This window comes from Micromonas pusilla (assembly GCF_000151265.4).
Source record: "Micromonas pusilla CCMP1545 genomic scaffold MICPUCscaffold_12, whole genome shotgun sequence".
Classification (NCBI taxonomy): Eukaryota; Viridiplantae; Chlorophyta; class Mamiellophyceae; order Mamiellales; family Mamiellaceae; genus Micromonas; species Micromonas pusilla.
Genome location: NW_003315893.1, coordinates 855,956 through 877,993, shown reverse-complemented (window position 1 = coordinate 877,993; position 22,038 = coordinate 855,956). Strand labels below are relative to the sequence as shown.

Here is a 22,038-nt window from a genome sequence, read left to right as displayed (position 1 = left end):
TCGTCGGCGTTGTCGTCCGACTCGGTGAGGTACACGGTGTCGCCGTACACGTCCTGGTAGTCTTGCTGCGACACGGGCGGAAACGACGCGTCGGGATCGTCGGGATCGAAGTCGTCGTCGTCGTCGGAACCGGACGCGGAGTATTCGTCCGCGACGTACGCGCCGCCGAATTCGTCGGTCACGACGACGCCGCGGACTTTCGAGCGGGGGGGCGTGCCCATCGCTTCGTCGGGGTGTCGACGATCTTCGCGAGGGCGGGCGGGGATGGAGGAGGTCGTCAGAAAGGATCGGCTCGAGTTCGAGTTCGAGTTCGAGTTGCTGACGCGAACGAGCGAACGAACGAACGAAGGAATGTCGGACCGCCTTTTACAAGCGGACGGCCGTCGCTCTGCCGCCGCTCAAGAAATATCACCCGGTATGATGTTCGGGGGGAGTATCGCCGCGGTCGTCGTTGATCTCGAGACGGCGCAGCTTCTTAGCCCCCGGTGCGAAGGAAGGTGGCGCGAAGGAAGGTGGCGCGGATTCGGACAGATCTCGCGGAGAGGGAAAATTCGAGCACCCCGGCGAGGAGGATCGGACGCGACGCGAGGACCGCGCGCGAGGGACGACGACGAGGGGGCGATCAGGAGGCGGGACGCACCACGCGGAGGACGCGGGCGACATCGCTGGTCACGTCGAACCCGCTCGGAGCGACGACGGCGGCAGGGCGGTGCTCGGAGAGAATGGCGACGCCGGCTTCTTTCTTTTCTGGGTGCCAGATGAAGAGCGCACTGGACGAGTCTTCTCGGAGGACTACTAAGCTCGCAGACCACGACGCGCCGCCGTCGCGCCGCGCCGCCCGACGCCGCCCTCTCCCCCCGCGCCGCCGGCCGCCGCGTCGCGTCGCGTCGCGTCGCCGCCGCCGGGCATGCCCGCGTTCGCGTCGGACCCGACGTCCGCGCCGTGGCGATGGGCGGGCGCGGCCGTCGCGCTGCCGCTCTGCTCGCTCTTCGGCGAGGCGCAGTTCCGCCTCCTCCGACTCGACGTTCGCGCGCGCGCGCGCGCGACGTGCCGACGCGCGCCGACGCCGCCGAACGCGCCGTCGTCGTCGCCGCCGCCGCCGCGCTCGCCGCGCTCGCGCTCGGACCCGACGACGCCGGGGATGGCGACGCGAAGCGCGACGCGACGCGTCAGAGGAGGAGGAGGAGGAGGAGGAGGAGAACGAGGAGGACAAGAGACGCGGTCATCACAACTCTCGCGGTCGCGTCCGCTACCGCGCGCCAACGCGCTCTTCTCCACGCTCCTGTGCGTCGTCGCGCTCGCGTCGCCCGCGATCCTCCCGCTCGGGCTCCTCGGAAGGATCCTCCTCGCGCTCGGGGCGTTCCAGCACGCGTGCAAGGTGATCGAAGCGCGGCGAGGATACGCGCCGAGAGGGGTCGTCCACGCGGGTATGCTGCGGGGGTATTTCGCGTCCCCGATCGAGCCGCTCGCGGCGCAGTGGAGCGAACGCGCGGGTACCGGCGATGGAGGTAACGGCAATGGAAGAGGCGTTAGGGTGGACGACGCCGCGGAGTTCAACGACCGGTCGTTTCCGTTCGACGACGCGACGCGAAGCGACGTGAGGCTCGCGTTCGCGTTTTGCGAGCGCGCGGCGGCGAAACTTCTCTTTTGCGTCGTCGTGATTAACGCGCTCGCGACGGACGTCACGGAGGTCAGACCCCCGCCCGTGCCTCGAGAGAAGGACTTCACGCGGCCGACGGGTATCGACCCGATCGACACGTACCTCGCCGCGTGGTTCTTGTCGATCTTTTTCGAAGGAGCGATGGACCTCGTCGCGGCGTTTCAGGCGCGTTCTTTGAGTAACGCAGGTCCCAGCGCGACCCCGTTCGCGCGGCGCGCGCCGTTCCTCGAGGCCTTTCTCTCCCGGCGTCTGTTTCTCTCCGCCAATCAGGGTCCCTCGCTTTCGATCCCGACATACCGCAGCGCCTTTCAACTCCGCTTCTGACGCCTTTGAACTCCACACCTCGACCCTCAGATCGCGATCCTGCGCGGCCCCGCGCCCGCGCGGTGTTTCTTCCGCCCGCTGACGCGTTCGCGGAGCCTCCGAGACTTTTGGAGCAACCGGTGGAACTACCCGGCGAAGAGCGTTTTAAAACGCCTGGCGTATGATCCGTTACGGGACGTCACGGGCAGCGCGTCGCTCGCCGCGGCGGCGACGTACCTCGCGTCGGCGGCTCTTCACGAGTACACGACGTCTACGACGTTTTACGGGTACTACGGTCTGCGCGCGTGCCCGTTCACGCCGGGGCAGAACACGTCGTATTTCTTTTTGCAGTTCGTCGCGACGGCGATCGAGCGGAAAGCCGCGAGAGCGTTGCGCGGAAGGTCGTCGCCGTCGTTTAGGTTTCTCGCGTCCGATTTCGCGCGTCTTCTCTTCGTGTCGGCGTGGCTTTCGTGCACGACGACGCTCTTCCTCGATTCCCTGCGCGCCGGCGGGCTCTTCGAGGACATCGAGGAGCTGACCCGCGTCCCCGCGCTGCGAGGCTTCCTCGACGTCGCGAAAGGGCTCGTCTCCGAGATTGACCTCGAGCTGTCGAGGACGAACGCGATGTGGCGGTGGCGCGGGCGCGGGCGCGCGCGCGCGAGGTGACTCGGGGGGTGAGTATAGTCTACTGTATGATATCCACCGGTGACGTGCACGCGTGACTGTCCCCATACGACCCCGTTGGCGTTGTGAACGCCGTTTCTTAAGGACTTTCGCCGACGCGTATCTTCCCTCGACCGATCACGGCGCAGGAGCGTCGAAACGAAGTGGGACCTTCGATGGAACGCGAGGGCGAGATGGCGCGGGGGGGCGAGGCGCGCGATGAGCAGCGAGCGAACGAACGAAAGACGATGACGACGATGATCGAACGCGAACAGGACACGACCGACGATTGCGTGAAGAACTCTAGCTAGGAAGTACGGATACCGTACGTGTACCTTACGACGCCTACTACGCCGCTTTCGCCGCCTTCGATCGTTTCTTTCCTCCGGCGGCGCTCGTCTCCTTCTTCTTCTTCTTCGCGGCGGCGGCGGCGGCGGCGGCGGCGGCGGCGCGCTCATGCGCGTGCGCCTTCGCCTTCTGCGTCATCCGCCGCAACCGCGTCGCTTCCTTTCGAAGTTCACCGTTCACCGCGAAAGCTTTCGTCTCGAGAAAGTGCCTGCGCAACGCGTCGACGACAGCCTCGTCCGCGCCGCCGCCGCCTCCTCCGCCTCCGCTCCCCTTCGCGTTCGCGTTTTCGTCGTGCGCGGTCCCCTCCACTAGCGCTCTCAACTCCGGCCCTAAATCCAGCACCGCACGTTCCCCGCGCTTCCCTTTCCCCGACGCGCGGTCCAGCGGCGACGTCTTCGCCTTTTTCCCAACCCTCGGCGGCGGAATCGCGGGTCGGAACGTCCCCCGCGTCGTGCTATGCAGTCGCGCCAACTCGGCGGGCGCGTGGCTTCCGAGCGCGGTCGCCACCGCGCCTTGAAGCGGCATCCCCGCCACCTCGCTCGCGGCGGCCGCGACCGCGGGGTGGTAGTGCGACCGCAGCAGCGACAGATCCCACAGCACCGCGGCGAGCCCGACGCACGTCTCCGGGTCGTCCAGATTTGGATCGAACGCGCCGACGCCGACTTTTTCGTTTTCGAGGAGACACCGCGTCTTGGGATAGGCCGCGAGGAGCTGCCGCGCGACGCCCAGCGCGCCGACAGCCTCGCCCGCTTCCGATGCGAGCGCGGTCCCGGCGAGCCTCTTCGCGAACGCCGCGACGCGGTTCTGGTCGACTTGTTTGTACCCCGCGAGAAACCTTTGAAGCGTCTTGATGCGCAACGCGCCGGCGTCGAGTTTCGCGTCGTCGTCGCCGCCGCCGGTCCAGTCGCTCGGCTTGGCTAACATCGCGTACAGCTGTCGGTGAAACTCCCCGGTGTCCACGTGCAGGGCTTCGCCGTGGCCGCTCAAGATTTCGCACGCGCACAGGAGCGTCCTCGCTTTTTGGTCCGCGCTCAGCGCGTCGCCCGCGAGAAGTTTACGAAACACTTCCATCAAATCTTCCATGAAGTTCACCGAGATGAGGTGCGTAAACTTTCCGAGGCCTATCAACGCCGGGGTCATCAGCGGCAAACGTTTCGCCGGGACGGGCGACGCCGCGTTTTTGAGGACGCGGAAATACATCTCGAACGTCGCCAAGAGCATCTTCGATTGGAGCTTACGCTTCGCGGCGTTGTCCATCCTCCCCGCGGCTTCGGACATGTCGCGTTCCAGCGACTTCTCAAAGTCGTCCTCGTCCGAGTCGTCGTCGGGGTCGTGCCCGAAACTCTTAAGTCGCTCCTTCTCCGCCTTCTTCTTGTCCTTCTCCGCCCTGGCTTTCCTCCACTGTTCGCGCTCCTCCGCGCGCTTCTTGCGCGTCTGCTTGCGCGACAGCGTCTCCGGTTTCTTCCCCGCCTCCAACGCGAGGACGCCCTCGTCGAATCGAATCTCCAAAAACGGCGCCAACGCCTCCGGGTGACACGCGCACTTATCCTGCTTCACGAGCTGCGCGACCATGTGCAGCGCTTCGAGGGTGACGTCCCCGGAGAGGTCCGCTCTGATCGCGCCGCCGATCGCGCGCGCGACCGCCGGCGCGGCGGCGGAGTCCATATTCGAGAGGTGCGGCACGAGCGCGGAGAGGACGTCGGTGCGATAGTTGAAGTGCGGCAACGCCTTGGGGTCGTTCCATACGAGCGAACGTTGGGGTGGAGTTGAAAGGCGTCAGTTGGCGTTGGAAGGCGTCGAGGTGTGTCGGGATTGAAAGCGAGGGACCCTGGGCGGAGAGAAACGACGGATGAGAAAGTCCTTAAGGATCGGCGTTCACCACGCCGACGGGGTCGTATGGGGACCAGTGTGAGATAGAACGCGCCTCGAGCAACGCGCACAGACACTTCAACGCGGTCCCCGGGTCTGGCCCGCCTTTGCCTCGCTGCGACCGCGCCTTCTTCGCGCCGCCGCCTCTGCGGACGACGATCTTCACGAACGCTTGGTACATCTTCAGGAGCCCTTGCTCGAAGTCCCTCAGCTTCTTGTGCTCTTTCGACACCTTCATCTCTCGCTCCTTGTCCGTCGGCGGCCGGATGCGGTACCCGGGACACACGTCCTGAGCGTCGAGGGAGGGTCGAGGAATTGTCCACACGAGCGAACGTCGGGGTGGAGTTGAAAGGCGTCAGAAGTGGAGTTGAAAGGCAGGCGTCGAGGTGTGTCGGGATTGAAACCGAGGGGTGGTGGGCGGAGAGATGCGCCGGATGAGAAAGTCCTCAAGGATCAGCCTTCACCACACCGACGCGGTCGTACGGGGACCAGCGTCGGTGAGGAGAACGAACGCGCCTTAAACACGAGCACCATCGACAGCGCGGCCATTCGCGCGACGTCGCCGTCGCGGTCCTCCACGAGCTTCGCGACGTCCCTCAGCTCCTTCCACCTGCTCTCCGGGTCTTCGAGGACGCCGCGGCACGCGGTCGCGATGCGCTCGCGAATCGCGACGCGCCGGTTCTCGTCGTCGAGCTCCGCCTCGAGCGCCTCGGCGGCGGCGGATCGCGCGCGTCGCGCCGCCGCCGCGGGATCATCGTCGTCGTCGTCGGAGTCGCCGCCGCCGTCGTCGTCGCCGCCGCCGTCGTCGCCGCCGCCGCCGTCCGCGTCTTCTTCTTCTTTCTCTTTCCCCTCCCACCACTTCTCGGACGCGCGCTGCGCGTACTCCGTCCTCGCCATCTCCTCCGCCATCTCCGCGGCGCGCTTCGCCTTCTTCCCCTTCTTCGCACCGGGCATCATCTTCCCGTCCTCCTCCTCCGCGTCGCGCGCGCCCTCCCTCGCCTTCTCCAGCGCCGCTCTCGCCGCCTTCGGGAGCGCGTCGAGGACGTCGTCCACGCCGTCGCCGCTGATGGGCGCGGGCGCGGTCGGCGCGTGGACGACGGTGCCGTCGAGACGCTTCACCGGCAGCGGCAGCGGCTCGCGATGAAGATGCCCACCATCTCTGCGATCGGCGGCGCGCGTCGCGTCCGCGTCGTCGTCGTCGTCCTCCTCCCCCGGCTCCCTCTTCTTCTTCTTCTTCTTCTTCTTCGCGTCCTCCTCCTCCTCCTCCGCGCGTCTTCTCGACGCCACGTGCTCGCGCTCGTACGCCGTCGTCCGGTTCTCGTCGTCCTCGCCCCCGCTCGGACGCGTCTTCCGCTTCTTCCCCGCTCGGATGGCGTCGACCGCGAGATTCGCGATGCCTCGCGCGTACGACGCGTGCGCGCTCACGAACGCGACGTCGTCGTCGTCGAGCTCGTCGTCGCTGTCGGACGCGAGCGGCGCCGCCTGCGGGAGCTCGCCCGCGTTCTTCCCGCGCCGGGAGCGCTTCTTCTTCGCCATCGCGACCGCCGCCGTCGCGCGCGCGGCGAACGAATGGCGGCGGCGGCGGCGTGCGGACTTCTCTCACTGCTGGTTTCATCTCGCGAGGCGAGGCGAGGCGGGCGCGCGTTTTTGCTGAGAGTTTCTAATTCCAACTGTTGGCGCCTCCTCCCCTAACTATCTAATACGTAGACTAATACGTCGTCGTGGCTATCGCGCTACTGTCTAGCTAGGTACTTCCGCGCCTTCTGCCGCGCCGCGCTCTTCGTCTTCGTCTTCTTCCATCGCGACGTACCCCCCCGACGTGGCCCCCGTCTCCGTCGTCCCTTCCGTCCCGCCGCCGAGGCAACCATTCGACAGCGCCCGGCCGCCCGCGGCCGCGAGAAGACTGCGACGGTCGTCGGGGCGGAGTTGAAAGGCGTCAGGCGCGGAGTTGAAAGGCAACACGCGGTGCGTCGGGATCGAACTCGAGGGGTGGGCGGGGAGAAACAGACGCCGGATGAGATAGTCCTTAAGGAACGGCGTTCACAACGCGAACGGGGTCGTATGGGGACCAGTGCGACGAGGACGCCGTACCTCAACGCGGCGAACAGCGAAAACATCCCGTCTTCGGCGGCGTCCTCGCGCATCGACGCGCGCATCGCGCCGATCGTCAGCGGCGTCAGCGCGCTCCCGAGGTTGATGAAGCACGCGATGAACCCGGCGCCGAGCGACGCGATCGCGGACGGGCACACGCTCGGGAACCCGGCCCACATGAGCTGAGGGTCGTTCCATACAAAGCGATGTCGGGGTGGAGTTGAAAGGCGTCAGAAGGAGTTGAAAGGCATCGCGGTCGGGGATCGAAAGCGAGGGACCCTGGGCGGAGAGACACGCCGGGAAAAGTCCTTAAGGATCGGCGTTCACCACGCGAACGCGGTCGTATGGGAACCAGTGTATAGAACGCACCTGATTGCAACACGCGTACCCGACGCCGAGGAAGAACACCGCGGCGACTTCGTCGCCGCCGAAAAGTAACGCCGCGTGCGCGAGCGTTATCATCAGCGCGCAGACGGAGAACCCGAGCTGCTGCGCGCGGAACGACAGCTTCGCGCGGTCGACCGCGACGCCGATCGGGACGGACAGAACCGCGAGCGCGAGCTCCGGGAGAAGCATCAGTTCATCCGCCGCCGCGACGTCGCGACCGCGGCGGCGCTGCAAGTACCCGCCGCCGTAAAAAAAAAAAGGCACCACCGCGCTGTACGTTAGGGCCGTTCCATACGAGCGAATGTCGGGGTGGAGTTGAAAGGCGTCAGTTGGCGTTGAAAGGCGCCGAGGACGGGGATTGAAAGCGAGGGGTTGGCGGAGAGATGCGCCGGCAAAAGTCCTTAAGGATCGGCGTTCACCACGCGAACGCGGTCGTATGGGGACCAGTGTATAGAACGCGCCTGTACATGCACGTCCCGGAGAGGGCGTAGAGCCAGAACGAGCGGGGCACGGTCTCGACCGCGGAGACGACCGCGGCGACCGCGGTCGCGATCGACGACGCGATGGGCGGGGTCGGCGCTTCGCCGCCGCCGCCGCCAGTCGACGACTCGAACGCTTTGAGCGCTTCTCCCCCGCCGCCGCCGCTCGCGGCTCCTCCTCCCCCGTCGTCGTCGTCGTCGCCGCCGTCGCCGCCGTCGCTCAGCCACGCGCGCAGACGCGCGCCGAGGGACCCCCCGCCCCAGTGGGGCGACGCGTCGAACGCCGCGCGCGTCGCGACCTCGCGAACGATCGCCGCGAGCGGCCACATCACCACACCGACGCACGCCGCGAACCAGAACACCGCCGCGACGCCGCCGCCGCCGTCCGCGCCTCCGCCGGACTGCTCGTAGATCCTCGGCAACGCCGCGAACGCCAACACCGACCCCAACCGCAGCGCGCCGGTGATGAACCCGCTCGCGGTCCCCCACAGCCCCGGAAGCAGCGCGGGGACGAACCCGAGCGGGGTCATGTCGATCGCTTCGTACACGCTTCCCGCGACCGCGCGGCCGCACGCGAGCGCGGCGAACGACCCACTCGACGCGCCCGCCGCGGACAGGACGTTCCCGGCCGCGCCCACCGCGGCGACGGTCGCGAACGCGCGCTGCGGCGAGACGTACGCGGCGTGGTGTTTCGGGAGCGAGCTGACGCCGCCGGCGACGAGAGGAACGAGCGCGGACGGCGCGAAGTACAACGCGGTCATGATGCTGAAGCGCGTGGGCGTGACGTCGAGCGACGGATCCGCGCGGAGTTGCTCCTCGATCGTTCCCGGGGCGTCGCGGCAGAAGTGATTGCACGCGAGGACGATCGCGAGGAGCGCGGCGCAGACGACGCCTCTGCGCAGGCGCGGCGGCAACGCCATCGTCGCCGCGCGACGACGCGTTGTGGTCGGTGTCGGGCATTTCGAGTGCTGTTAACAATAATCAGATCTCAGAGAGCAGTCGTCGTCCTGTCGTCGTCGTCGTCGTCACTCCGCGGTGCGCATGCACCGCGCCGCGTCGGCGGTTCCCCGATCGCGCGCGCTCGCGTCGCTCGCGCCGAACCTTCGTCGCCGCGCGAGGACGCGCGGCGGACGCGCGGCGGCGGCGGCGGCGGCTGCGACGCGAAGTCGGCGGGCGGAGCGGAGGACGACGACGACGACGACCGCCATGACGACGCCGACGCCGCCGCGCGCGGACGACGCGACGACGACGACGACGCTCCCGGACGGCCTCGTCGCGCACTGCGAGACGAGCCTGCGCAAGGCGTACGAGCACGCCGCGCGCGAGCGACGCGCGCAGATGGAAGACGACGACGCGCCGCCGTCGATACGCGCCAACGCGCCGACGTCCGCGGAGCTGCGAGGGATGGCGCGCGGCGAAGAGGGCGACGACGACGACGACGACGACGACGAGGAAGACGACGACGACGCGCGCGCGCCGCCGGACCCGACGGACGGCATCGAGCGCGTGATGGAAGAGCTGAAAGAGCTCGCGGTCGCCGCGGTCGCCGCCGCCGCCGCCGCCGCCGCCGACGACGAGGACGACGACGACGAAGCGGCGGCGGAGGAGGAGGAGGAGGAGGAGGAGGACGCGAAGAGACGAAAAATCCACGCGGCCGCCGCCGCCGCCGCCGCCGCGGCGTCGACGTCCCCGCCGCCGCCCACCCCCCTCGGCGGCATCCCGGCCCCGACGCACAAGCAAAAGAAACGCCTCGCGCGACAGAGCGTCAACGCGGCCGCGGTGTTCAACACGAACGCGCGGATATTAACGAGCGCGATGCGAGGCAGCTGGGCGATGACGCGCGCGCTGTTGGTCACGAAAACGCTCCCGGCGGCGGCGGCGGTGTCCGCCGCGCGCGCGGCGAAGGACCGAAGCGCGTGGCGACGCCACGTCATCGTATCACACCACGTGGCGCTTCGATCGCAGTGCGCGATAGATGACGTGGTGCACGCGGAGGACACGTGGCGAGACGTGATTGGTAAGGAGGGGTCGCTCGACGCGTACGCCGAGGCGGCGGAGGAAGTCGGCAACCGCGCCTGGGTGCTGACCGCGCTTCGATGGTGCGCGCGCGAGATCGAGCGCTTCGCGTTCGAGGACGGCGCGCTGGAGTACGAGATTCGGCGGCTTCGCGCGCGGTGGTTCGAGGAGAAGGGAGAGAAGATGAGCGACGCGGAGGAAGCCGCGGCGCGCGCGTCGCGAGCCGCTCGGGTGCGTTCTTTTTCGCACAAGACTGGTCCCCATATGACCGCGTTCGCGTTGTGAACTTCATTCCTTAAGGACTTTCTCTCCCCGCGAGGCGTTTCTCTCCGCCCACGCCTCGGCGGTTTCAACGCTCGACCCTATGACGCCTTTCGACTGACTCCGTCTGACGCCTTTCGACTCCGTCCGCCCTGACGTCGCCAGCTGTCGACGCGCGGCGGCGGGTTGGTCCCTACGCGATGGCACGTTCAGGCGCGTTCTATCTTACACTGGTCCCCATACGACCGCGTTCGCGTGGTGCACGCCGTTTCTCAAGGACTTTTGCCATCGTCTCTCTCCGCCGTCCACCCCTCGCTTTCAATCCCGACACACCTCGACGCCGTTCAACAACTCCACCTGACGCCTTTGAACTCCACCCCGACGTTCGCTCGTATAGAACGACCCTCACGTTACCGTCAAGCCGCTCATCGTGGACGTCGGGTCGTGCTGGGACTACTTCCGACGCCACGACGACGCGTTCGAGGTCATCGCGCAGGACCTGCGCCCGCGGAAGGACGCGATGTTGCGTTCGGACTTTTTAGAGTTGGTCATCCAGGACGACGCCGCCGCCGCGCCCGGGATCTCCGAACGCGCCCCCCCGGGGGGAGGACCGCGCGACCTGACCTCGCTCCCGCGCGGATGCGCGACCGCGGTCGTCATGTCGCTCGTGCTCTCGTACGTCCCGACGCCGAAGCTACGCGGCGAGATGGCGCGGCGCGCGCGCGAGCTCCTCGCGGACGAAGGCCGCGGGCTGTTTCTCGTGGTGACGCCGCACAGCACCGATAAGGCGCGTTCGAGTAGTCACGCCGGTCCCCATACGACCGCGTTCGCGCAGCGCGCGCCGTTCCTTAAGAAGGACTTTCTCATCCGGCGTCTGTTTCTCTCCGCCCACCGCTCGCGTTCAATCCCGACACACCTCGACGCCTGCCTTTCAACTCCGCTTCTGACGCCTTTCGACTCCACCCCGACTTCGCTTCGTATGGGCAAACACCCTCAGTCGCATAACCCTCGGAACGCGTTGCCCATACTGAGAGAGTGGAAAGACGCGATCGAGAGCCTCGGGTTCGAACGCGTGCGACTCGAGCGCCAGCGCGCGGTGCACGTGATGGCGTTTCGGACCGTGGGCGCGGGAGGGGCGGCGTGCGGAGAAGGCGACGCGCCACCGCTTCGGATCGCGTTCGACGGGCCGCAAGAAGGGAGGCAAGGGTTCGTCGGCGGGCAGGTCGGCGGCGACGCGCGATGAGACGAGACGCCTAAGCCGCGTGGCGGGAGGATGTCAGGATACTATGTGGTAGGATTCATGATAATACCTAGGTATGATATCGATATTAAACGCCTCCACGCGAGTTGACGACTTAATTAATTAAGATTAAGGCTTCGACGACGACGTGCGCGCCCTGTGCTTCGCGAGCTTGTCCATGAGCGACGAGGTCGCCGCCGACCTGCCGCTGCTGCCGCCGCCGCCGCCGCCGCCACCACCCCCGCCGCCGCCGCTCTTCGCACTCGCTCTCTCATTTTCACTCTCTCGCTTCTTCGCCAGCGCGGCCATGAGCGGGCTCACGGCCGCCGCCGCCGCCGCGGGCTTCGGCTTTGGCTTCCCCGCCGCCGCCGCAGCCGCCTTGGCTTGCGCCGCGGCGCTCTCGGGGACCTCTTCGATCTCGACGTCTTCAATCTCCGCTGCCGCCGCCGCCGCGCCGCCGCCGGTCGGCGTCGACCACGGCTCCGGCGTCGGCGGCAACGCCTCCGGAGGTGGTTTCGGTTTCGCCTCCTTCGCCTTCGCTTCCGGGGAGACGTCCGGCGAGATGGACGCCAGGAGCGCGTTCACCCGCGCCTCCATCTCGATCAGTTTCCCCCGTGCGGCGACGAGCTCAGTCGTCGCCGCGTCTTTCGCGTCCTCCGCCGCCGCCGTCGCCGCGCGCGCGGTCGCCGCGTCGCGCTCGGCGTCGCGTCGCAGCGTCTCGAGTTCGCGCTCCGCGGCGGACGCGCGAATCGTGGCGACGCGCGCGCGTTCTTCCGCGTTTTCGACGGCTTGGAACGCCGCCGCGGCGACGGCGCCGCCGTCGTCCGAATTTTTCCCGCCATTCTTTTCTCCGACGTTTCCCCCGCCGCCGTTCGGGCCGTAGCCTAACGAGTCGCGCGCGGTCACGATCACCTTCGCGGCGTCCGCGTACGACATCCCGGTCACCTTGGACAGCTCCAGCGCGGACGTCGCCGTGAGATGCGCGCGTTCGATCTTCAACCGCGCGAACGTCTCGACGTGCTTTTCGCATCCGAGCAAACGAAGAATGTGAATCAACGCCACGCACTCCGGCGATCGGCTCGCTTCCTCGAGCGTCCGCCGCTTCTTCGCGAGCACCTTGCGCCGCGCGACCGCGCCGCGCATGATACGCTGTATAAGAAACGTCGCCCTCACGAGCGTTTCATACGGCTCAGGGTGGTCCTTCTTCAGAAGCGCGAGACGATGCGACTCGACCATCGCCGCGAGCTCGCGATTGGAAAAAAGGTCCATCCCCGTCGCCTTATCACCTCTGTCGAGTAACATCCGGTTCAGCGCGCGTCGCTTCCCGACGCCGCCGTTCACGCTCGCGATGACGATCTTCGCGTAGTTCAACAGCGCTTCTCTGAAGACGATCCGCGTCACGATCCTGTGCATGCGCTTCTGCACTTTCGGAAACTCCGACACGACCTTCAGGAGCGCGGTTTCATACGAGCGAACGTCGGGGTGGAGTTGAAAGGCGTCAGTTGGAGTTGAAAGGCGTCGAGGGCGGGGATTGAAAGGGAGGGGTGGGCGGAGAGATGCGCCGAGCAAAGTCCTTAAGGATCGGCGTTCACCACGCCGACGGGTCGTATGGGGACCAGTGTAAGGAAATCCACGACCTTCAGGAGCGCGTTGCGGTTCAACGAGAGCACGATCGAGTGACACAGCGTGATCGCGGGCTGCGACACGGTCATGAACGTCATCCTCGACGGGTCCCGGTATATGCGCTCGATCCCGAGCATCGCTCCGATCGGTTGGATCCACCCGCGGTGCGCGATGAGCCCGCGTTCGATGACGAAGACGCACTCGCGTCGAATCGGATTCGCCATCAAATCTTCTTGCGGGGACAACACCAGCGACGAGAGGTGCGCGGAGAGAAGGTCGGGCAAGCGCTTCGGCGCGTCCTCGAACAGCGGCATCGCTCGCACCCACTTCCCGAACACCGCCTCCGCGACTTCTAAGCGCAGCGCGTCGGACATGAGGTGCATCACGTTGCTCCACTCGACGATGCCGCGCGAGTTTCGACGGAATCGAAAAAAATCACGCAGCCGCACGCGTAAATCGTCGCGCAAATTCTTCTCCTTCATGAACGAGTTCAGCGCGTCCATCTGCCGATAAAACGTGTTCGAGCTCTCGTCCAGGTGCGAGATGATCGCGCAGACGCTTCCGAGGAGGTACGCGTAGATGGCGCCCCCCATGAACGTGCACAGAATCGAAAACATCCGCTCCGCGTTGGTCTGCGGAATCACGTCTCCGTACCCCAACGTCGACAACGTCGCCACGGCCCAGTACAACGACGCGAGGTACAGCGTCCCGTCCGGGATCGTCGTCGTCGTGCCGTCGCTCTGCATGGAGTCGAAGTACGACGTCACCCAAGACACTTCTCGTTCGTCGAGCCAGGTTATGCAGTACCATACGCACGCCATCCAGTGCGCGAGAAAGAGGATGAAGAAGGAAAATTTGTAAATCCCGAGCGCGCTGTAGTTGACGTCGTTTTCGGCTTCGTACCGGCGGAACATCCGCCCCGCGCGCAAGATGCGGACCATGTTCGTGAGCTTCAGCAGACGTAACCCGCGCATGATCTTCAGCTTGGAGACGTCTTCGCTGTTGGAATAGTACGCGATGAGGTCGTACGGAACGCACGCGATGAAATCCGGGAAAAGCCACGATTTCGCGTACTCGACGGCGATGTCCTTCTTCTCGTCCACGATCGTCCCGTCCTCCTTCGTGTACGGCGTGAAGAACGTGAACACGAGGTCAAAAATGAACGCGAGGTCCACGATTCGGTTCATGATGAACGTGGCCGTGATCTCGATCTCGAGCGTCTCGCCGTCCGTCTCGGGGTCGAGGGTCCATACGAAGCGACGTCGGGGTGGAGTTGAAAGGCGTCAGAAGCGGAGTTGAAAGGCAGGCGTCGAGGTGTGTCGGGATTGAAAGCGAGGGACCCTGGGCGGAGAGATGCGCCGGATGAGAAAGTCCTTAAGGATCGGCGTTCACCACGCGAACGCGGTCGTATGGGGACCGGCGTGATACTAGAACGCACCTCGAACGCGACTTCGTACGGCGTCCAACTCGCCGTGTACGCCAGGGCGGTGAAGATGAGGACGTCCCACCAGACCATGAACCGCCCGTTCGGGTCGATGAGGTAGCGGTCGGCGTACGCTCGGATGCTGAAGTTGTCGCGGTCGCGCGCGTCGACGTTCGCGGCCCTCACCTGCGAGCGCGTGACGGAACTGCTCCAGCTCAGCGATTTTTTTCCTTCGCCGCCGCCGCCGCCGCCGCCGCCGGCCGCCGACGAGCTCGAGACCCCCGCGACGTATTTCGACCCGTGCGCGGCTTCCGTAGGATTACTCTCTCGCGTTCGCGCTCTCAGCATGTCCGCGGGGTCTTCGAACCGCGTGCTCTTCGTCGTCTTCGTTCCACGGTCGCTCGCGTCCTCGTCGTCGTCGCGCAAGTCGCCCGGCGCGAACGGCGCGTCGGACTTCTTCTCGACGTAGTGCACGTCCGCGCCGATCCTGAACGCGCCCGCGATGAAGGTCCCGCCCGCGCCCTTCGCCTTTTCCGTCGGCAGCGCGAAGGCGTCGCCCCCGGGTCGCGTCGGATCCCTCGTCGACGCCTCTGGCTTTTCGACCGCCACGCGCACTTCTTCCCCGTCGACGTCGTCCGCGGTGAACGCGACGTCGAGCGACGCGCGCGTCCTCGGCCTCGGCGTCGGCGTCGCGTCGTCGTCGTCGACGGAGATGGTGCGCGCGAGCTCGGTCGGGCCGCCGACGCCGCTGTTCAGGCGCTTCCCTTCGCCCGCCATCGTGCCCGCGTCGCTCGCGTCTCTTTTCAGCGATTCCAGCTGCGCGATGCCGCGCTTCGAGTCCGTCATGCCGATGCGATCGCTGACCGTGATCGTCGGGTCGACGTGGTCGTCGAACGCGTCGGCGCCGCCGGGGGCGCCGAGGAATTTCCCGGTCTTGTTGATGTTCATCCTCGCGACGGAGGGAGGTGGATCGCGCTCGCTTCGTCAGCGCGAATTCAACTTCGGAGTATCCAACGCGATCGATCGAATCGCGCGAACGATCGTTCGACGCGTTCCCGCGTCGATCTCGCGACGGCGCGCGCGCTCGCGTCGACGGTCTCCGCGCGGCGCGAGAGCCGACGCGATACCGCGGACGCGCGCCGGCGGCGGGAGCGGCGCGGCAGTGTTGTGCCACCGCCGTCGGAGCCGCGGGAGCGGAGACATCGCGGTTACAAAAAAATCCAGACTTGTTGTTACCAGACTACAGTACGGCAAAAGTCCTTAAGAAACGGCGTTCACCCCGCCGACGCGGTCGTATGGGAACCAGTGTGAGGAAATCGCACCTTACTCGATTTCGGGTCGGGCGTTTTCGAGTCGACGATTGTCAGCCGCCGCGCGGCCGAGCCTCTCGCGCCGCGCCACGCGCAGCGCGAGACATCGCGCGCGCGGGACCGCGAACGAACGAATGCAAAACAAACAGTGCGTATTAATCGTCGCGCGTCGTGGGTCCCGGGTCCCTAAACGTCTCGTCGCGCGACGCGACGCGACGCGACGCGACGCGACGCCGTCGCCGCCGCCGCGGTCGCGTCTCCTCTTCCCCGCCAGGCCTCTCGTCCTCACCCGTCGTTTACTCGTCCATGTCCATGGCGTCGTCGAAGAGCGGGTTCGCGCCCTGCGAGACGAACCCCGCGGGCGTCCTCGCGGCGGCGGAATCGAACGCCGCATCGCTCGCCGGCGCCATCGCCATCGCCATCGCCATCCCTTCGCCGCTCTTCGCCGTCGCGCGCGCGAGCTCCGCGGCGGCCGCCTTCGCCTTCGCCGCCGCCGACGCCACCCCCGCGCGCAGCGACTCCACGTCCGTGGCGTCGTGCGTCGTCGTCGTCGCTCGCGCTTCTCCTTCTCCCTCCTTCGGCGTCGCCGCGATGAACGGCAGGACGCCCCCCTTCCAGTGCTTCGGTCCGGGCGTCGGCGCCGCCGCCGCCGCCGCGGGCTTCGCCGCCGCCGCCGCCGCCGCCGCCGCGTCGCGCGCGCCTACAAGCGAATGTCGGGGTGGAGTTGAAAGGCGTCAGTTGGAGTTGAAAGGCGTCGAGGGCGGGGATTGAAAGCGGGGGGTGGGCGCAGAGAGACGCCGGGCAAAGTCCTTAAGGATCGGCGTTCACCACGCCAACAGGGTCGTATGGGGACCAGTGTAAGAACGCGCCCTCTTCGCCGCGCGCGACGATCCAATCCATCAGCCGGCATATCCCAAACAGCCGCCGCCCGCACGCGCCGCTCGGTACGCGGTCGATCGCGGCTTCCATCGTCGCCGCGCTCGGCAGCGGCGGTCCGGTGCCGTGGTACACGACGGCGACGCGCGGGGAGAGCTTCCCGCGCGGGTACGCGCCTCGGCTAAAGTCGAGCGCGACGTCGACTTTGCGTTCCATGTTGAAATCCGTGAAGGACAGCTCGAGGCCGCCGCCGGCGGTGCATCGCATCTTCGTGATTCTCGGGAACGCGTCGCGGCACGCCTCCGCCTCGCCCAACGTCGCCTCCGCGCGTCGCAGCCCCGGGACGATGGACTGTAAAACAGCCGCGAGATGGCCGTTTCTCGCGTTTTCCGACGTCTCGTTCCACGCGCGCGGCGCCCCCGCGACGGCGGCGGCGAACGCGACGCCCCCCTGCGGCGTCACGCCGCTGCACGGCTGCAGCGTGACGCGCCCGGCGCCGGTGCCGACGTCCAGCGCGATCCGAAACAACCGCCCGACGCGCAGCGAGAGCGTGTCGCCTCCGCCGGAGAGCCCGTCCAGCCGCCACGGCGTGACGCGGTTCAACACCGCGAGTTCCTCGCCGAGCGCGCGGCACGCCTCGCCAGCCTTCTTCGCGCGCGCCGCCGCCGCGGAACGCGCGCTCGCGCCGCCGTCTTCCGGCAGCTCGACGCCCTTCTGCGCGGCGACCGCGCGCGCTTCCTCGAGCTGCGCGCTGAACCGCGAGTGCTCCGCCTGGACGACGCCGCCGCGTCGCGTCATGGCGACGACGTCGTCGTTCGTCTCGCGGAGTTTTCGCTTCGCGTCGTCGACGAGCCTCCGTCGCTGCGCCAACGCCGCGAGCAAACCCCTTCTGGTGGTCAGCAGACGATCTCTCGACGCCGCGGCGTCGCCGCACGCGTCGATCCTCTCGCGCAGGTCCGCCTCGTGCGCGTCGGCAGCCGCGCACGCCTCCGCGGCGATCTCCCTCGAGTGCGTAAGGCTCGTCTCCGTCCGTTGAAGCGCGGCGGCGGCGACGACGAGCGACTCCGCGACGGCTCGCTCCGTGAGCAGCCGGTGCGACGTGAAGTCGTCCTTCGCCGCGAGCTGGCACTCCTTCTTGAGCATCTTCCCGGCGCGCTGCAGCGCGGCGACGTGCGCGGGGTCGTCCGACGACGCGAGCCGCAGAAGGGGCGGCTGCGCGCGTTCGACGTCCAGCTTGAGTCGGTCGATGTCCTTGGCGTCCGACGCGAGCGCGTCGGACAAGTGCTCGTGCATCGGCTCGAGCGCTGCAGCGATGGGTCGTTCGAGGGGGTTTTCGGCGTTCGTTCAAAGGCATCAGACGGAGTTTGAAAGGCGGGCGGGCGTCGAGGGATGGGCGGAGAGAAACACGACCGACGCGCGCGGGAGGGAGGGAGGGACCCAAAAAAAACTCCTTCTTAAGAAACGGCGCACGCTTGAAAGAACGCACCTTCAATCATCGGCGCGGTGAGGCACACGAGCTTCAACCCCTCGTACACGTTCGACGGCGGCGGCGCGTTGGACAGCGACTCCATCGCGAGGCTCTTCCGCCGCAAGTTGCGCGCCTCCATGAACGACACCTCGCACGCGTGAAGAAACGTCTCCAGCTCCACCACGCCGCCGACGTCCGGGATGGGAGGGCAGTCGGCGGGCAAGCCCAACGCCCCCTCGAGCGTCTTGGCGTCGTTCAGCGCCTTGGCGCCGCGCAGCGTGTCCCTCTGCGACCCGCCCGGGGTGAACGCGCCGAAAGCGGCGTCGCCGTATTGGCGCCCGAACGCGGGCGCGGGGTCGAACCCGGGCCCGGCGAACCCGTGGCCGTTTCGCGTCTTGAACCCGCTTCCGGGCGCGCCGCCGGCGATGCTCGTGTTTCGGTTGGGCGTGAACGCCGTCGGCGCCGCGCCTCCGAGCGGCGGCAGCGGCGTGCCGAGCGCGGACGCGAACCCCCAGCCGAGGGTGGAGGGGCGCCCCGCGTGCGTCCCGGGCGTCTTCGCGGTGAACCCGTGCTCTCGCGCTTTCAACTTTTCGATCATCTCGAGCGTTTCGTCGCCGGGGGTGAACCCGCCGGTGGACGACGCGGCCCCCGCGGAGCCGGCGACGGACGGCGCCTTGAGCGACTCGTGCGGCGTCGCGAACGGCACGACGCCAGTAACGGTCATCGTGTGACCGTTATGGACGCCGGGCATCGGCACGAGCACGTCGCCGGTCGTGTCCGTGAGCGCTTTGTCCCAAGTATCCGTCGTCGTTCGCTTGGACGTCTTCGTCGGATCCGCGGCGGCGTGATTCTCGTCGACGGCGGGCGGCGCCGCCGACCCCGTGGAGCCGTCCGTGGCGGCGTTGCCGTCGCTCGGCGGCGCGGGCGTCGCGTCTCCGTGCTCGCCGAGCTTGTTCTTCAAGAGCAACCGCATCGTGTCGTCCCCGGGGAGGGTGAATCCGGTGTTCTCGCGGTCGGTGGACGGACCCGGGAGAGAGCTCGCCGCGGGCGTCGTCGTCGTCGTCGTCGTCTTCGACTTGTCCCAGGTGTCGTTCCCCGAAGACGCGAGCGACGTCTTGCCGGGGGGTGCCTCGAAGCTGTCGCTCAGGTTCAAATCGACCCCGTCCGCGTTCGCGTTTGAACCCGCGGCGTTGTCGTTCACCGCGGCGCCGCCGAAGGAGAGGTCGGTCAGCGTCGGCGTCGACGCGGCGAAGTCGCCGAACCCCGACGCGCTCGTCTTCGTCGCGTCGCTCGGCCTCCCGGGCTCCCCAGTCTTATCCTGCCCGCCGTACACAAACTCGAACGTGTCCTTGCCCATCACCTTCGCGCCGTTCGCGTCGAGGTCCACGGTCATCGTGTGCGCGCCGCCCGGAGATATCCCGTGCGGCATCGCGAACGGCGCGCGGGATTTACGGCGATCCGCCGGGTGCGCGAACCCCGCAACCCCCTTCACGCCGAGCGTCATCCGTCGCTTCCGCTCCAACGCCTGCGCAGCCATAGACTTCCTCCGCGCGTTCAGCGCCTGGGTCATCTCCACGGTCATCGTGACGCCGTTGACGCCGCCGCCCGGGGTGTCGCGCGCGGCGCCCCACACGCCGTGCGCGCCCGCCTCGAGCGCGGAGGTGAAGTTGAAATCGGAGAGCGCCGTCGCCGTCGGCGTGGGGCCGCCCGCGCCGGGCGGCGGGAAGTTCACCGTCGGCGTCGCGCCGCCTTTCGAAACGGCGTTCTGACGCGTTGGGAGCATCGTCGTGTACCCGAGGTCCATGGCCATCGTGTAATCGTCGCCGTCGTTCGACGACGCGGACGCGGACGCGGACGCCGACGCGCCGCCTGCGCCGCCCGCGATGTTCTTCGCCTGGTCCGCCGCCACCGCCGCGGCCAGATCGGCAGCCATGTTCGCCGCGACGTCCTCGGTGACGCTCCCCATGGGGAGCCCGCACAGCGCGGGCGACGCCTCGCTCGAGTTTGTGGAGTGCTTGGAGACGTCGTGGACGTTTACCGTCGCGAGGTGGTCGTCGTCGTCTTCGTCGTCCGCGGCGAGGGAGGATAACGAAGGCACCGCCGCGGTGATTTCGTTCGCGTTCGCGTTCGCCGCCGCGCTCGCGTCGTATTTGAACGCCGCCGTGTGCCCGGGCGCGGACATCCCAACAGGGGCGTGGCCAGCCTCGGTCTCGTCCTCGTCCTCGTCCTCGTCCGCGAGCGCGGCGAGCCCGGGGACGGAGGCGGTGACGCCGTCGTCGTGCATCCCGAGCTCGCCGCCGTCTTCGTCGTCAACCTCGTCGTCGTCCTCGTCGTCGTCCAAACCGCCGCTCTCCGTGATCGTCGGCGTCGTCGTCAGGTCGTTCCCCGCGGCTTTCATCGCGTCGCGGTACTGCGACGGGTCCATCGTGACCCTGCGCGGCAAGTTTTTCGAAAACACGTTTCCAATGTCCACAGACCCCGGCCCGCTGTTCGGCGTCGGCGCGCCGCCGCCGCCGCCGTTCGCGGACATCGGCGTAGCGTTCGCGACGTTCGGCGTGTCCCCGAGATCGAACGCGCCCACGGTGCCGGTGCCGTGCGACGTCGCGTCGGACGGCCGCCCTCCGCCGCCGCCCGCGAGGTTTCCCGTGAGGTTGAGGTTGGACCCCGGGGTGGACATCACGCCGTGGCTGAACGCGATCGTCCCATCCTCGGACGGCGTCGCGTGGGACTTGGATCCGCCCGACGCCGCGGGGGAGACGCCGAACGCGAGGAACGGGTCCGTCGCCGTCGGCGTGACGTGCGGCGCGGGCGTCGGCGTCGGCGTCGGCGTCGGCGCCGGCGCCGGCGACGGCGCGACGACGATCGGCGCCGGAGGGGGGCACGACGCGAGCGTCGCGACCGGTTTCGCGCTCGAGCTCGCCGCCGTCGCTGTCACCGGGTCCGGGAACGCGACGGCGTCCAGCCCGGAGCCCTCGGCGCCCTCGTCTTTCGCAAACTCGCGGACGGATTCCAACGCGGTGTCGACGGCGAACGAGACGCGTCGGTTCGCCAAGGATTGGCGGCGCTTCTTTAACGCCGCGCGCGCGTTCGGGGACGCGTTCGCGCCCGCGTCCGCGCCCGTGGCCTTGGAGACGTCGCTCAGGATGCTGCGGCGGCGGCGTTTGAGGATCTGGGGGATGGGGGGCGGCGAGGAGGAAGGGAGGAGGAGGAGGAGGGCGCGGCGTCAGATTTGATTTGATTCGTTCGCTCGGAGAGGGAGGGAGGGGGTCGAAACGATGAAATGCGTGCGCCGCGGGAGGGACCGACGGGCGCGAGGGCCGCGCGCGACGGCGCAGCCTCCGCGGCGACGGACGACGCGTCGCGCGTCGCCGCGGAGAGCGTCGCGGTCGCGCGCGATATCGCGTCGGGGACGCGCGCGGGGGCGCGTCGTCTCGCGGGAGACGACGACGACGACGACGACGACGACGGACGCGCGACGAAGCTCCCTCCGCGCGTCGAGCGAAATCTCGACGCACCGACGACGGCGTCGCCTCGTGCGCGGGGTTCTCCTTCTCCGGAACCGCGCCGCCGTCCGCGCGCGTCGTCGTCTTCGATGGCGTGTCCGCGACCGGCGACGGCGCGGGCGCGTTCTCCGCGTTCGCGGCGTTACGCGGCGACCGCCTGCGCGACGGTCCCGCCATCGCGCGCGCTCGCGTCTCGAAAAGACGAAATGCGTGCAACCCGCGGCGGGGTCGACGCGCGCGCGAGCGTGCGAGTCCTTCGACGCGACGACGCGCGCGCGCGAGGTGCGTGCGTGCTGCTTCGCGCGTTCAAAACGATCGCGCGGCGGCGTGCGGCGTGCGTGCGTGCGGTCACGAGAGGTCGCGACGCGCGATGCAATGCCGCTCGCGCGGCTGTCGCCGTTCGCGCAACGACAAACGACAGCTTCGCCGAACGAAGTTTGTACCCCTCTGGGACGAGCCGAGCGATTTCTCGAGTCATTAGACCGTAAGTTTCCACGAGTCACGAACGCAGACTAAGA

At 67.9% G+C, this 22,038-nt stretch overlaps 7 protein-coding genes across 7 annotated transcripts; 2 read left to right on the top strand and 5 right to left on the bottom strand.

The window, feature by feature from the left end:
* Positions 1-907: 907 nt before the first annotated feature.
* On the top strand, positions 908-2,629 carry MICPUCDRAFT_52411 (uncharacterized protein; the record flags this gene model as incomplete). Its single annotated transcript, XM_003062685.1, has 2 exons — positions 908-1,931; positions 2,088-2,629. The coding sequence occupies 2 exons, from the start codon at positions 908-910 to the stop codon at positions 2,627-2,629; spliced, it is 1,566 nt and encodes a 521-aa protein (XP_003062731.1).
* A 768-nt stretch (positions 2,630-3,397) lies between these two features.
* Positions 3,398-4,273, bottom strand: MICPUCDRAFT_4239 (uncharacterized protein; the record flags this gene model as incomplete). The annotated part of the gene is made up of 1 exon (XM_003062438.1): positions 3,398-4,273. A coding segment is annotated over one exon (876 nt), but the record flags the coding sequence as incomplete, so codon positions are not given.
* Positions 4,274-6,576: 2,303 nt separating this feature from the next.
* Positions 6,577-7,113, bottom strand: MICPUCDRAFT_52409 (uncharacterized protein; the record flags this gene model as incomplete). The annotated part of the gene is made up of 1 exon (XM_003062437.1): positions 6,577-7,113. One exon carries the CDS (start codon positions 7,111-7,113, stop codon positions 6,577-6,579), a length of 537 nt encoding a protein of 178 aa, XP_003062483.1.
* A 130-nt stretch (positions 7,114-7,243) lies between these two features.
* MICPUCDRAFT_42328 (uncharacterized protein) lies at positions 7,244-8,720 on the bottom strand (the record flags this gene model as incomplete). Its single annotated transcript, XM_003062436.1, has 2 exons — positions 7,244-7,549; positions 7,779-8,720. The coding sequence occupies 2 exons, from the start codon at positions 8,718-8,720 to the stop codon at positions 7,244-7,246; spliced, it is 1,248 nt and encodes a 415-aa protein (XP_003062482.1).
* An 858-nt stretch (positions 8,721-9,578) lies between these two features.
* On the top strand, positions 9,579-13,019 carry MICPUCDRAFT_48625 (uncharacterized protein). The gene is made up of 5 exons (XM_003062684.1): positions 9,579-10,047; positions 10,243-10,290; positions 10,475-10,864; positions 11,075-12,776; positions 12,968-13,019. Exons 1-4 carry the CDS (start codon positions 9,616-9,618, stop codon positions 11,318-11,320), a joined length of 1,116 nt encoding a protein of 371 aa, XP_003062730.1. The 5' UTR covers positions 9,579-9,615; the 3' UTR covers positions 11,321-12,776; positions 12,968-13,019.
* Positions 13,020-13,189: 170 nt separating this feature from the next.
* MICPUCDRAFT_29313 (voltage-gated ion channel superfamily) lies at positions 13,190-14,638 on the bottom strand (the record flags this gene model as incomplete). Its single annotated transcript, XM_003062435.1, has 2 exons — positions 14,379-14,638; positions 13,190-14,172 (listed from the first exon to the last, which is right to left on the bottom strand). Coding segments are annotated over exons 1-2 (1,059 nt in total), but the record flags the coding sequence as incomplete, so codon positions are not given.
* A 1,331-nt stretch (positions 14,639-15,969) lies between these two features.
* MICPUCDRAFT_52404 (uncharacterized protein) lies at positions 15,970-21,697 on the bottom strand (the record flags this gene model as incomplete). Its single annotated transcript, XM_003062434.1, has 4 exons — positions 15,970-16,332; positions 16,502-17,853; positions 18,036-21,186; positions 21,533-21,697. The coding sequence occupies 4 exons, from the start codon at positions 21,695-21,697 to the stop codon at positions 15,970-15,972; spliced, it is 5,031 nt and encodes a 1,676-aa protein (XP_003062480.1).
* Between the last annotated feature and the right edge of the window lie 341 nt (positions 21,698-22,038).